At 41.2% G+C, this 14,843-nt stretch overlaps 1 protein-coding gene across 11 annotated transcripts in view; it reads left to right on the top strand.

Moving 5' to 3' along the window:
* Positions 1-14,843, top strand: part of PCNX2 (pecanex 2) — a 248,572-nt gene that overhangs the window by 154,743 nt on the left and 78,986 nt on the right. For all 11 annotated transcript variants that reach the window (XR_008316831.1, XM_053299148.1, XM_053299173.1 and 8 more), the window contains one exon: positions 8,930-9,039. Coding sequence is in view for 10 of the 11 variants with exons in the window: in XM_053299148.1 (XP_053155123.1) it covers positions 8,930-9,039 (110 nt within the window). In the remaining variant the exon portion in view is untranslated. The remainder of the gene's footprint in view (positions 1-8,929; positions 9,040-14,843) is intronic.

Below are 14,843 nucleotides of genomic sequence, written 5' to 3'. Positions count from 1 at the left end.
TTGTGTGTGCTTAATTCTCTAGTACAAAGCAGGCTAACTACGCAAGAACATTAATCAATTCTCTTGCTCTAACATCACAAGCTGAGTGTTTCATTCAGTTCTTGGAACTGTGGAGTAGTCCTGAGCCAATACCTGCCAACATGTCCCTATTTTCCCATTCACCTGAATGGGAAAATAGGGACATGTTGGCAGATATGCTTGAGCCACTGTTCTTCCTGGTTTGGTAGCTAATTGTTTTATTCTATTTAGTAATCTTTTGAGTTTAGTTTTTTGGATGTTTGTCCCAGTAGGGATCCTGTAGAGAGTGTGGTGGGTGAGTCAGAAAGGGAAAGGAGAGAAAATGGAGTTGCTTCTGAAGAAAGCCTTAGTTAAATCAGCATACTATTTTTTCGTGTTTACTAGAGAAGCAGTTATAAAACTAATCCCCTCAGGTGCAATGGGAATGTTAACACAGTTATTAGCTGCTGCTCAATTTTCAGGATGTCAAAATTTTCCAAAGATTCATTAATTGTATACTTTTTATGTCATATAGGACTAAAAACAGTTCACTTGTTGGGTGGAGGGCTTGATACTACTTGAAATTTAGGTGGATAATTACTGGTACTAGAGATGTGCACAAATCGATTTTTTTAATTTGATTTGTGCCCAAAACAAATCACCCCTGATTTGTTTTGTATCCAAATCTACTCCTACTCCAAATCACCCAAGAGTTGATTTGTATTTGCTTTGCTTTGACTCAGATTTAGACTGATTTGGATCACTTAACAAGGTCCTTGGGGAACCATATTTGGTTGGTGGGTAGGTCTCCATGGGTGCCACCTACCAACCAAATTTCAAGGCAGTGGGACACTTGGTTGATTTCTAATGATTTTGGGTTTTTTTGTTTTTATTGATTTTGAACATTTCTGCCATAGGAAACAATGGGGGTTCAAAGTTGCCATATCCTAACCCCAACAAGGATCCCCAGCTTTCATTTAAAAAAAAAAAAAGCTAAGCTCTAGCCCTTGTAGAAGTGGAGTTATGTAGCAAAATGTGCGGTCATTATTTTTCAAGTGTTTGCATTCTTTAGTGAATAATAACTTTTCCTCTTAATGAATCCCTATGAGGATTCATTGCAAACCTTCATTTCTTCTGTTCATTTTGACTGTCACTGGACAGTGCCAACTGTCAACTGCCATGTGCCAACTACACCCCCCCACACACACACACACACCTGCAAGGCAGTGGGGTACTCATTTTAATGTTTAGGAATATTGAAATGTTTAGATTCTTTGGTGTCTAATAACGTTTCCTCATAAAGAATCCCTATGAAGATTCATTATACGCCTTCATTTCTTCTGTTCATTTTGACTATCAGTGGACAGTGCCAACTGTCAACTGCCATGTGTCAACTCCCCCCCCCACACACACACATACTGCGGTACTCAGTTTATCTTTTAGGTATTTTTTTTTAAGCGTTTAGATTCTTTAGTGTCTTTATTATACACCTTTATTTCTTCTGTTCATTTTGACTCCACTGCTTTGCAGGTGGGGGTGGGGAATTAGTGGCATCCCATGTTCCCACTACCCCCCCCCCAACCCACTGGGTACTCAGTTTATATTTTAGGAATTTTTGAGGTGTTACTCTATGGTGTGTAATGAATCCACATAGGGATTCGTGATGAGGAAAGGTTATTAGACACCAAAGGGCCTAAACACTTGGAAAAAATCCTAGAACATAGACTGAGTAGTATCCCACTGCCTTGCGGGTAGAAGTGAGGTGTAGTTGGCACATGGCAGTTGACAGTCAAAATGAATAGAAGAAATGAAGGTGTGTAATGAATCCTCATAGGGATTCATGGTGGGAAAGTTATAATCCAAACACCAACTAATCCAAACACTTGAAAAATAGTGACCACACATTTTGCTCCATAACTCCATTTCTACAAGGGCTAGAGCTTAGCTTTTTTTAAAACGAAAGCTGGGAATCTGGGGAAATCAAGAGGAGGGATCTGAATCTTGAATCAATTTGAACTGAATCTGGCGCGATTTGATTTGGACCTGAATCTAGCCAATGGACCATAGGGGTGATTTGTTTTGTCTCCAAATCACCTGAATCAGCTAAATTAGGGTACAGATCCATTTGTACCCCAATCAGTTTGCACATCCCTAACTGGAACATTTTAGTGAGGTCCTGGCCTTCTTATCTTGGTATGATTCCTGTCCCAGGTTGTTTCACATTCTTGGCCACTTCAGTGAAGTGTATTTGTAGCTACTTCCGTGCACTAATGGCTTACTGGGATCAAAATGGAGTCTACTTGTGTTAATGCAAGAAAATGAATCCCAACATGTCAGTGCTGTTATCTACTACTTAATTTGTTACCTCTTTGCTTGGTGGCAGCATTTAGACATATAGAGAATTTAGGCATCAAATGTGGGGGGAGGGTGGGGAGATTCAGAGGAAAAGCAGAGGTGGGGGAAGTATTAAGTGCCCTCTCTGCTCACCACTTCTCCCTTAAAAATGTCTCCTTTGCCACTGCTTTGCATGTCAACAGCATGGGTATCTTCACCTCTGAAAAGGTCTGTTGGGTCTTGATATCCAAGGTAGAGAAAAAGATGCTATCCAAAGAATGCAAGGTCAAGTTTCAGAGAAGGCAGATCAGGACGCAAGGGGCATAATCAGAGAAGGGCTGAAAATTGGGTTGACAAGAAGATGGCAGGGCACCAGCAACCTCTGCTATGGCTCATTTCAACAAGTTGTTCAGACTGAAGAATAAGATATTAGGCCTACAAAGAGAGGTTTGGCCTGAGGGTCAGCTAACTTAGAGTTAGTTATTTCAGCCTATATCATTACCTTGCCCCAAGAAACTTATCTAGTTTTTATCTAGGTGAAGTGGGAGTTGTAGATTGTCATTTATGGACCGATCCTTCTGAAGTCTAAATAGAAGTTATTTCTACAACAGTATGAGTGTGCATCATGTGGGAGTCCGGCAAATGTGGCAAATCTGACATGCCCTTTGTCAGGAATATTTGGAGGGAGATCTGCCATTGCAGCATGGAGCATCCAACAGTCAGCACTGTCAGGAGACTCCCTGCTGTCATTCCAAACACTGCCAGAGATCCAGCAGCCGCATTTTCACGTAACACGAAATCGGAGGTGAAGGGGCCTCTGGTTTCAGTTTTCAAATGTCTGAATGCTGGCAACTGCAGTTAAGAAAGAAAATCGATCCATGGTTTCCCTCCCCAGACAATGATTTGTACCTTCAGTTTGTAGTGAGGTTCACTGCCTGGACCTCTGGTTCTGCATTGCCAATATTATGTCTTTAGCCCAGGAAGCCATTCCCCGCCCCTGCAGTCCCCCTGACTGCAGAAAGGGAGCTCTCCTGAATGTCCAAATTCAAATGGGAGACCAGGAGAGGAGGGAGTGGGCATGTGAATGTGCCCATAATGTCTATCAGACCACCCCTCACTGCCTTCTTCTTGTTCTCCTCCTCCTCTACCTTTGGCTGGGTGGTGGCAAGGGACAGGCTCTGTGTTGCTTGAGCTTTGTTCTGGAGGGAGCACACACAGGGAGCTGCCTTCCACAGCATGAATTTAAAAGGGATTTTTTTTTCCTTTAAAAAAAAAAATCCTTTCTAGGTCCTTGAACAGCACAAGTGCTTCTGGGGTAGGTATTTTTTTCTGAGGCTGAAACTATGACCGCAGTAAGGGGAGTGTCCAACAGACATGGCGGTTGTCCAACATGGCACACGTGACAGGAGGCAGCCATGTCACAATATGGCCCCTCCTAACAGTGCCCCTGTTGTGTTGTGTTTTGTCTTGTCAGAATCCAACTTTGGGGGACAAACATAGGCCTAACATTCAGGCTTCCTATATTGTTATTTATGAACTCCTGTTACTTGGATTACAGAATAGCCTTGTTTCATGTGGTTTTAGAATTTTTTCTTTAATAAGGATATACAGGACAAGATTTAACATACTTTATGAGCTCAATTCTTCAAGGATATTTATATTTATTATGTAGCACCTCTTTGTTTTGAGAGATATGCTTCATATTGTTGCGAGAAAAATCCTCTGGAACCTTGCCCTCCTGTTTGATTCAGTCACTTGCTTTCATCCTTCCATCAATATTCAATGGGGAATGGGGCATCTTACTGAACCAAAGAGAATTAGACAAGCTTCCTGCAATAGAACTCGTTGCCTGACAGAATTGAGTCAGAAACAGCAAGGGTGTGTGCTCAGATAAGTTTTTATTTCATAATAATGAAAGACACAGTACAGGTTAAAGTCTGGCATGCACTGCGTGCCAAGGCTAAATACTGGCTAGCTTATATAGATTCAAAACAGCAAGCAAATCAGTAAATCTTACAATACGTGCCTTTGTGAATAAACAGATGTATTCATGAGGTGCCAACTAGCCTTGGACATGAGCCACTGTCTGGCCTATCTGCCCTCCCTACTCCTTATCGGTATCTTCTGGTATCTTTGGGTGCCAGGAAATGTTTCTTTTTCTGCTGAGTGGAGAATTTTCTCATGCCCTTGGCTACATACAGTGTCTTGTGTTAGGCTCTGGTATTTTGCTATCTCTTGGCAGACAGAGTGACCTTACATTCTTTAACAATCTTGTTCAGGCTTTCTGGCCATAAACAAACAAGATATCTCCCCCAACATACAAAATTGCTGTTAGAAGCTTGAAACAAACTTTACACATATTGATTATTGATGAGCCTGTATTAAATATTTCCATATCAATATGATGACAGAAAATTCCAGGGATTCATGTTGGTAATCAAATCATGTTGGTAATTTATCCACACAAAATGCCTGTTGAAGATGTCTTTCCTATCTCTGTTTGAAATGTTTTATATGCTCTGTTTAACCCTTGTCCTTTGGCAAGTGTGTGTTTGGCTCTGATTATCGGTTAAGGTCAAAATCTGTCATAATTTCTTAAGAAAAATGTTACAAAATGAGTGTCTCAATTTAACCTGGTCACCAAAAACCCACCTTCTGGGGTCTCTCCTTGAATGGTAATGAAAAGTTGTAATGAAAGATCCTGACTTCAATCATCATGTATACTGTATATACCCAAACAGAAGAAAATTGAGGAGAAGAATTTCTATTCATATTTGAAGTTTTATGTGCGGTTATCCAATAGCTGAAATATCTTAATCTGAATTTCAGATTTGATACTTCAGCCTTAAATTCCTACCTGAGTCTTCAGATTTTATGATAAATTTCAGCATTAATTATTTCTTGTTTACACAGTCAGACAGATGTTATTGACTGGTTTGTTTTATCCAGACATCGAGTCCTTCCCAAGGACCTGGGATGCCAGAATTTTATTGTCAATTATTATAGATATCGTCGCAGAATATAGGCTGTTCCCAGTAAAGTTGTTTTCGTAATTGGCTGATGGTGATTTCTGTGGGCCCTATGGTGTTGAGGTGCTCTTCAAGGTCTTTTGGAACTGCACCCAGGGCGCCAATTGCCACTGGGATTGTTTTGGTCTTTTTCTGCCACAGCCTTTCCATTTCAATTTGTAGATCTTTGTATTTGGTGATTTTTTCTATTTATTTTTCTCCTATTCTGCTATCCCCTGGTATTGCTATGTCGATTATTTTGACTTGTTTTTCTTTCTTCTCAACTACAGTTGTATCTGGTGTATTGTGTGGCAGATGTTTGTCTGTTTGTAGTCGGAAGTCCCATAATATTTTTACATCTTCATTTTCTACCACTTTTTCAATTTTATGGTCCCACCACTTTTGGCTACAGGTAGCTCATATTTTTTGCAGATGTTCCAGTGTATCATCCCTGCTACTTTGTCATGCCTTTGTTTGTAGTCAGTCTGTGCGATCTTTTTACAACAGCTGATTAGGTGGTCCACTGTTTCATCTGCTTCTTTACAAAGGCGGCACTTGCTGTTTGTGGTGGATTTTTCGACTTTTGCTCTTATTGCATTTGTTCTTAGTGCCTGTTCTTGTGCAGCCAGTATGAAACCCTCTGTTTCTTTCTTTAAGTTGCCATTCTTAAGCCATTGCCAGGTCTTGGTGATGTCTGATTTTCCACTTATATTGTGCAAATATTGACCATGCAGGGGCTTATTTTTCCATTTTTCTGCTCGGTTCTTGACTTGTTCTTTCTTGTAGGCCTGCTTTGTTTCTTTGGTGTTGAATAGTTTCACATTATTGACCATCTGAAATGCATCTTCTTCACTGTCCTTGATATATTCTTCAAGGCCTCTTTTCTCCTCCTCTACTGTTTGATGGACTTGTAGCATTCCTCTTCCACCTGAGCTGCGAGGGAGGTATAGCCTATCGACATCACTGCGGGGGTGCAGAGCATGATTGATGGTCATGATTTTCCAGGTCTTACGATCTAGCGTCTCTAGCTCTGCCTGGGTCCAGTCTATTATTCCTGCAGTGTATCTGATAACAGGTATAGCCCAGGTGTTTATGGCTTGTATGGTGTTCGCGCCATTGAGTTTGGACTTGAGGGTTTTTCTAACTCTCCTGATGTATTCACTTCCAATTTTTCTTTTAACTTTAGTGTGTGTGATGTTATCAGCTTGGAGAATGCCCAAGTATTTGTAATGTTCTTTCTCTTCCAGGTTCTTGATGTTGCTTCCATTGGGCAGTTCTATTCCTTCTGTTTTTGTTATTTTCCCTCTGTTCATTATTAATGCAGCACACTTGTCTAGTCCAAACTCCATTGCTATATCGCTACTTGCTGTATCACCATTAATTATTATTATTATTATTTAACAAATTTTTATACTGCCCAAAACTTACATCTCTGGGCAGTTTACAACAAAGCAATAACAAACAGAAAAAGTTAAAACATTAGTTAAAACAGAATATATTTATAAGAAAAAAGTTAAAACATTACAGCAATTTTTTAAAAATTTAAAACAATATTTTAAAACATTGTTAAAACTATTAAAACAATATTTAATTAAAAGCCTGGGTGAGATTTACTGAGATTAAGCATATTTCACTGTTGAATATTTGGTAATAAGACTGAAGTTTAAGCCATAAAATGTTCATTTCAAATATAAATATCAGATGTAACAATTAAAAATATTCCAAAGGCTTTTGATTAAGAAAAATAGTTCATTAGGATGTGACCATTGTTTCCTGTAGAAGAAAGAGAACATCAAGGAAAACCAAGGTATGCAAGTAATAAACAACTTTTTATGTTTATAGGGCAGAGAGATTGATAGAAATTGTTATGCAGTGAAGAAATCTCTGCAATCAGCAACATGCCAATCCCCAGCTCTGCCCATTTTATCTGCAGAGGCAAATAAAAAATAAAAAATGTTAAACACATTCATGAACAATGCACATTAGGGAGATAAACACTGAAGAAGACTGTAAATGGGCAAATAATTGTATATTTAAAAAAGAAATTATTCCAGTTCAATAATGGGAGCAACCAAGATGTTTCAGACAAGGCACCTGACAGTTGTGTTGTTATAACAGGGCTATGAATACAAGGATCTCAAATTCTGCATTAGACTATCCCAATCTTTGTCAGACTCACATAATGTTACTTACTTTGCATGATTCACATGATTTACACAGTTTGCTGAATGAGTTTGCAAAATGTGTAATTCTCTCTCTCTCTTTTAAGAGTTCCATGAGAAAATAATGGCAGACATATATAGGAAACGGATGTAATAGCAGTGATAACCCATTTAGAGGGTTGTTTTCAGTCTGCAATGATGATTTTATTTTATTTATTTAATCCATTATATTTTTATACCACCCACTCAGCTTGTCTCTTGGTAGCTTTTTTTTTTTTTTAATCAACACGTAAAATAAAATTAAACAAAACAATCCAGCTGGTCCAGCTGGTCCGCCTAGATGGAAAGTGACATGGTGAATTCAATGAACTGAAGTCCTCCTCCTCTAGATATATCGGTGTAGCGTCCCCTTCATGCCCAGCCTGTCACAACTCTTATTGTACCCATCCTACCCAGTGCCCGATGGAAGGGGGGTTTCCTTCACCTTATTCATCCTCTCCCGGAACGTATCTTCTATGTGACCTAGTCTTCCCCAGGAGCCAGGCCACTCTGTTTTACCTGTTCTGTCTGTTCATCCTCAGCACTTACCCCATTCTGCCTAAATGACTCCCCACATCCTTGGGAGGAACTTCTGGTTGCTTGTGAAAGCAACCTCTGCCCTTACAAGACCTCATGAGAGCTGTTGCTCTTCCCATCTTCCCTCCCAGCTCCCCCCACCCCCAGGCCTAGTTGGGTATACCATGTTCGGTTTGTGACCAGGGCCATTTTCATTTCCGAATGGGCGGCCATGCATCTGTCATCCACTTGTTATGGCTTTGCCCTGTCCTTTCTGTAGCTGTAATAGACCACATTCTCACTTTTCTAAATATGCATTTCTCTATGTAAACCACTCTGAGAACTTGTTATTGATACACAGTGTATAAATAGTCATTGATGTCATAGTAGTAATACAAGGGGCAGAGCTAATAGTTGTGTTGAATAAAGAAATCTCTCACCCATCCAGTTACTCTGTATATTTTGTTTGTTTGTTTGTTTTAGGAACAGGGTTTGGGGAAGTTTGTTTTTTAAGCCTTGAGAGATGAAAACATGTGGGCTGCAAAAAAAGCTTACTATTCTAAAAGGTTGAGGTAATGTTTGATTCTAGCTGGTGGTTTCATTTCATTCAAGCCAGATTCAGCATTAGATGCTATATTCTGTGCTCCAGGAGGCTGCCAGAACTATACAGGTTTTTAGAACCATTTTAGAACCTCAGATTGCAAAGACTAATTCCACTCCAGTGCCTGTATTAATTGAATATCTATAACTTAAGAGGTGGCACAGTTGTCATATAGGTATCCAGTCCATTGTGTCAAGATACATACAGTAAAATTCTCCTTTAAAAATGGCTTTGACATACACTGTCATAACTTTTTTTGTTTTTGTTTTCAGCTATGGGACCTACTGCAGAAATTACAGTTTATAATGACGTATATTGCTCCTTGGCAAATTGCTTGGGGCTCTTCATTCCATGTGTTTGCTCAGCTCTTTGCAATACCTCATATCCTTTAAGAAAGTTCATTTGCTCTTTTTTTCTCTTCTCACATATATTCAGAGAATGAAAGAAAAGCCTGTCGTTCTTGTAAAACTTCTATTAAGAGAGGTTTAAAAAACACGAATGTATTTTTCAATAATGGAAAATAATTATGGAAATAATGGGCATTGCATTGTGCAACTTAATGACTGAGTGCAACTGTCTTGTTGCGCAACACCGTCAGCGGTGTTTCTACAGGTGCAGCGGCACAGGTGGTGCCTCCATTGTCTCACACAGTATGTGACTTATACTTCACTATGACTTGTGCAATCAAATGAATATAACTGCAATCTGCTTCTCAAGGTATAGTTTTTTCGTTGCTGGTTATTCCCTCTGTTAAAGACACCTTGCAAGAATGGATAATATACATTATTGGATCGGAGACAGATACCCAAACTAGGCATCTCTTAGAGTCTCAAACATTGATGGATTTATTGCATTTTTATACCACCATATGATTTAGAACCCAATGCCAATGTATGTATATTCCATTAAAATCAATGTGACTTTTAGAACCCTGTGCCAAGATATATTTTATTAAAATCAATGAGACTTTAGAACCAATGTACATTTGATTCTGGATGTGTGCAGTGCCACAAAAAAGTCCTTAGACACATATACAAACTCAGCATAGCCAGGATCATGTTTAGAAGGTTCTTATCTAATGAGTTCCCCTTGCATGCGAAGTCTGTATACCAACATGGCTGTTGCCAGTCATATAGAATACTGATGCAAGACAGGACTTTTTAGCAGCACTACAAATATATCCAGTATCATGTCTAAATCAGTCCATACTTCCAAGAAATGTGTTTTAGATAAGGTTGTAGTGTATAGTACCTCTACCTCATCTATCTATCTATCTATCTATCTATCTATTTATTGAATTTATATACCGCCTAGTATAAAAATCTCTAGGCGGTTTACAGAATTAAAACATACAATATAACACATTTAAAATTCATAAAAAGATAATAATTATAGATAAAAGCATGTTAAAAACAGATTAAATTTTAAAAATACAATCTCAGTTGATGGCCTGGGAAAACAGATTAGTCTTCAGGGTCCTCCTAAAAGCAAAAAGAGAAGGAGATGATCTTATTTCAAACGTGTTTGCGGCACCCATAGTCGGACCTCTCCAGATGATCTTAATAGGTGAGAGGGTTCACGACAGAGAAGGTGCTGTCTTACATACCCTGGACCTAAGCTGTTGAAGGCCTTATAGGTAATAACTAGCACTTTGTATTTCATTCAGAAAACTATCGGCAGCCAGTGCAGTTCTTTTAGAATTGGTGTTATATGGTCCCTTCGGGTAAACCCAGAGACCAGTCTGGCTGCCGCATTCTGTACCAATTGTAGTTTCTGAACTACGTACAAAGGCAGCCCCACATAGAGTGCATTACAGTAGTCAAGCCTAGAGGTTACCAGCATATGTCCTACTGTTTTAAGGTCACTAATCTCCAAGAACGGATGTATCTGGCATATCAGTTGAAGCTGATAAAAAGCACTCCTGGCCACAGCCTCAACCTGAGAAACCAGGGAGAGTTTGGGATCCAGGGAGAGTTATACAGTTGGTAATCTTTTAGATACTACAAGCTGAACCCGCACAGAGCATCTGTGCACTAGTGCACTCGGCTTTCCCACCCCCTCAGTCAGCTTTCCCCACCCCAGAGACTTGGCGGGGCAGCAGAAGGCTCCCTCACTTGGCCTATCCCCCTAGCTCAGCCTCCCCTCTGCTTTTCCTCACTGCTCGCCCGTTCCTCCCCCGCTGCATGCTCATTCCCCACCCTGCTCGCCTGTTCCTCCCCCGCTGCATGCTCATTCCCCACCCTGCTCGCCCGTTCCTCCCCCGCTGCATGCTCATTCCCCATCCTGCTCGCTGCTTGCTGTTTGCTCTCCCCCCACTTGCCGCTCACTGTTTGCTCTCCCCCCGCTCTCCACTTGCGCTTTGCTCTCCCCCGCTTGCCGCTCAGCAGTTGCTTCTCCCCTCTCGGTCATCACTCGCTCGTTCCTCCCCCTCCCCATTCGCCACTCAGCAGTTGCTTTCCCCTGCCCATTCGCCCATTCCTCCCCCCTGCTCATCCTTTGCCCTTTCCTCCCACTTGGCAGTTGCTTCCCCCCCGCTTGCCCATTCTTCCCCCCGCTTGCCACTCTGCCTTTTGCTCCTCCCCACTCGCCACTCAGACTCCCCCCCGCTCAACCTTCTGTCCCACTTCTCAGTCCTCCTTAAGCTGCCCCATGTTGACAGAGAGGATGTGTAATGACAAGTCGCAGCTGTGACAGGGGTGGGCTTTGGTCGCAGCTTGTGGCGAGGGGGGCATGCCACACACAACCTTAGCATATTAAATATATAGATTTTATAGCCACTTTATGATGATTCTAGCTGGACCTGTGTCAACTACCACCTTGCCAAATTTATCCATATCTGAAGCACTAATGTCTAAGCAGTCATTTTATCTGTAGTTGTAGCGCTGAAGCAACCTTTTTGCTAAGGGGCAAGTTCCTTCTATCCTTATCAATGCACTATTTCTATCTCTGATCCAACTACACTGGAGGTGGCACGATCCTGGATCTGAAGCCCCTAATTGGGGGATAAGGCAGACAGTTAGATGAGGCAGGGTGAGAAAATCTTGTGAGTCAGACCATAGGTGACCTCACTGCTGGGACCCATGACACCCAGAGAACCAGATGAACCAGAGCCAGCATCCCCACCATATCTCACCACATGAAGGTTGCATTACTTTCCAGTTCTCACATTGACCTCAATAAACATAACCACCCTGAATGATCGTGTGTGTGTGTGTGTGTATATATGCACAAACATGCACACACTATGTGCTCATAGTGGCCCACATATTGCACAGCAGTAGGTGGGTGAAAGAAAGGCTGCATAGTTACAGGTTCCTTAGAGACATATTCCTGCAAGCAGAAAGCAATTTTGAAATTTATTTTTTTATATTTCTATACTGCCCCAAACTATATTTCTATACTGCCCCAAACTCTCTGGGTGGTTTACAATGAAAATAATTTGAAACATCAAATAAATTAACAACTAAAATCATTTAAAACATTAAAAAACATTTAAGACCCAGTATTAATTTTTTAAAAACTATAAAGCTAATTAAAAGCCTGGGTGAATAAATGTGTCTTCAGTGCCTTTTAAAAAGTTGCCAGAGAAGGGGAGGCTCTTATTTCAACAGGGAGCGCATTCTAAAGTCCAAGGGCTGCAATGGAGGAGGCTCGTTCCTTAGTAGCTGCTAGACAAGTTGCGGCAACCACAGACGGACCTCTCTAGATGATCTTAACAGGAGGTGGGGCTCATGGTGAAGATGTTCTCTTAATGAAATGAAGACAGAAAAGTGAAAATCACTACTTGTCCTCTCTGTGTGTACTCAGCTGTGGGGGAAGCCCTCATCACAGGTACAGTGAAGGTAAATTTTGGTGCCCGGACTGCCCAGCTGTGAGGCACAGGCCCCCCCCCCCCCGCACAAGGCCCCGCAAACCTCCTTTGGAGGCCCACCCTGCCAAAGCTCCACTTTAAAAAACCCATCTTACCACGGCCGAGGGGTGGCTGCGGGGGGAGCAGAGCAGCCCTTCTCCTTTCTCCCCCACTCCCCAGGTGGTGGTGGGGACCAGAAACAACACTGGGTACATCCGCTTGGGCCAGCATCTTTAAGCAACTGCGAGGGGTGCCTGCACAGTTTAGAGATTGTCTCAAGCCCGTCTTGCGGAGCTTTGTCGGGGCGGACGTGGGGTGGTTGCCGGAGGGGAGGCCCCCGCAGATCTTGGAGAACTGGACCGGGTGCCCAAGGTCTGGGGGTTAGTATGCCTCTTCAGTGAAGGCTCCCTGCAACTGTGCAGCCTTTCTTCCATCCACCAACTGCTGTGTAGCATGCAAGCCGGTAGTTTTAAAGATTTCATTACATCATATAGCCAAAATGAAGCCCAAAGTCTTTGAATGCAGTTAAGGACACAGGTTTATGGATTTGGATCCTGCAAACCTTCATTTTGGTTTAGTCCCTAATTTCACAGTGAAATATCCTCTCACTAGATTACTGCTGGAATCCTGCTAGGCCGATCCAAGGGTAAAGGAGGACAGGCTGTTCTACCTTTAAAAATTCTGTAGACAAGGGAGTGTTGGCAGGGATGAGAAAACCTCAGCCTACTGAAGTTTTTCTTTTTCTAAACAATCAACAAAGGTACAGAAGCCCTTTTCTCCTAGACTTTCTCTGGTTATCTTAGATACCACAGCTGCTTATCGGTATGGGGAATCTGATGTTTTTCTGCCTTATAAGAGTTTCTTGTTTCAGAGAAACATCTGTATGGATTGAGTGCCTCCATTGCATTTGAGTGCACATAGATCATTGGCATTAAATAGTATGCTTTCAATGCTAACTTTTGAAATGATCTTTAGGAGATTTCCTCTAGTGTCGTCCTTTTGTTTCTCTGCCTCTTTGCATGTCTCTGGCAGTGTCGACTTTCTGTCTTTCCAAGCCAATGTGAATCACGAGTCTACTGTGTTATGACAGTTGAGCTCTGTTGGCACCTTCCCCCTTTTCTTTTATGTTCTCTTCATTGGTTTTTAACTTGGAGGCTCTGAGGGAAGCACATTTCATATATCTGCTAATCTCCTCAGACACCATTCCAAAGCATTATCTCAATATGTTTAAAGAGTTGCCATTATATACTTGATAAACTGCAGATTACATCTGCAGATTACATCCTAAAACTGCAGATTACATCTTAAAATTTGTCTAATTAGTTTAACAGAAAAACTGAAATGTTTTACTTACTAAAAGGAAAAGCATTCTAAACTCTTAATTTAGTTTCTCAACTACTGTATATATACATTTATTAATTAGGAAAGAATAGGGTGTTGCTCATATAAGGCAGAAGGTTAAAAACCAGTTTGAGACCCTTCCATACATCAGAATTCATTTAAATGGCAAAAAGCCCAATCCAAAATTGAGCACTTTAAGTACCATTAAGCATTGGACTCAACTGGAATTAAATTTGCTTACCTTTGACTATTTCATGGCCTCAACTTGCATCCAAACATTACAATACTGAAAATCTGGATAAATGTTAATTAGCAAGTGCACCATATTTTATCATTCTAGAGTAAATGATAGCAAACAAACTGAGGTAATTTAATAATTGATACCAGATAAGAATTGCTCCATGGCCTTTATTGTTCATCAATTATCCATTTTGTTACAGGAGTTGCGCTCTCTCTTTTTCAGTTTGGCTATACATTGAAAAACTGCAAAACATTTGTGTGTGTGTGTGTTTGTCATTGTATAGGTGGCCCTCATTATTCATTGGGGTTCCATTCTTGCCTATAGGGACGAATACAGAAACCATGCATAACAAAACTTTACCCCATGGGAAATCAGGGGTTAGGTTATTTAAGCTAAAAAAAGGCCTCTAAAAACAGGGATAAAGGGTATAAAGCACAGTACCTTGCTCTCCAGGCCTCCAGCTCTCCAGCTAGACCCCCCCCCCCACCCAACCTGCAAATCCTCCAAACCTTTGTGAATTTTTGCAAAAAATCTGCGGGGGGGGGGTTGAAAAAAGAGTCACAAAATGGCCCCATGCTGCAAAATGGCAGCCTGTAATAACATTGGAAGTCATTTCTGGACACCCAGGAACTGCGAATCGGTGAATTTTGCCCATTTTAAAAACTATGAATAAAGCTTCTCCTAGACCCAACTGCAGATACACAAAACCATGATCCACATGACTGCGGATAATGTGGGCCACCTGTAGTGTGTG

Source organism: Hemicordylus capensis, chromosome 1 (assembly GCF_027244095.1).
Source record: "Hemicordylus capensis ecotype Gifberg chromosome 1, rHemCap1.1.pri, whole genome shotgun sequence".
Lineage (NCBI taxonomy): Eukaryota > Metazoa > Chordata > Lepidosauria > Squamata > Cordylidae > Hemicordylus > Hemicordylus capensis.
This window is presented reverse-complemented; position numbering and strand designations above follow the sequence as displayed.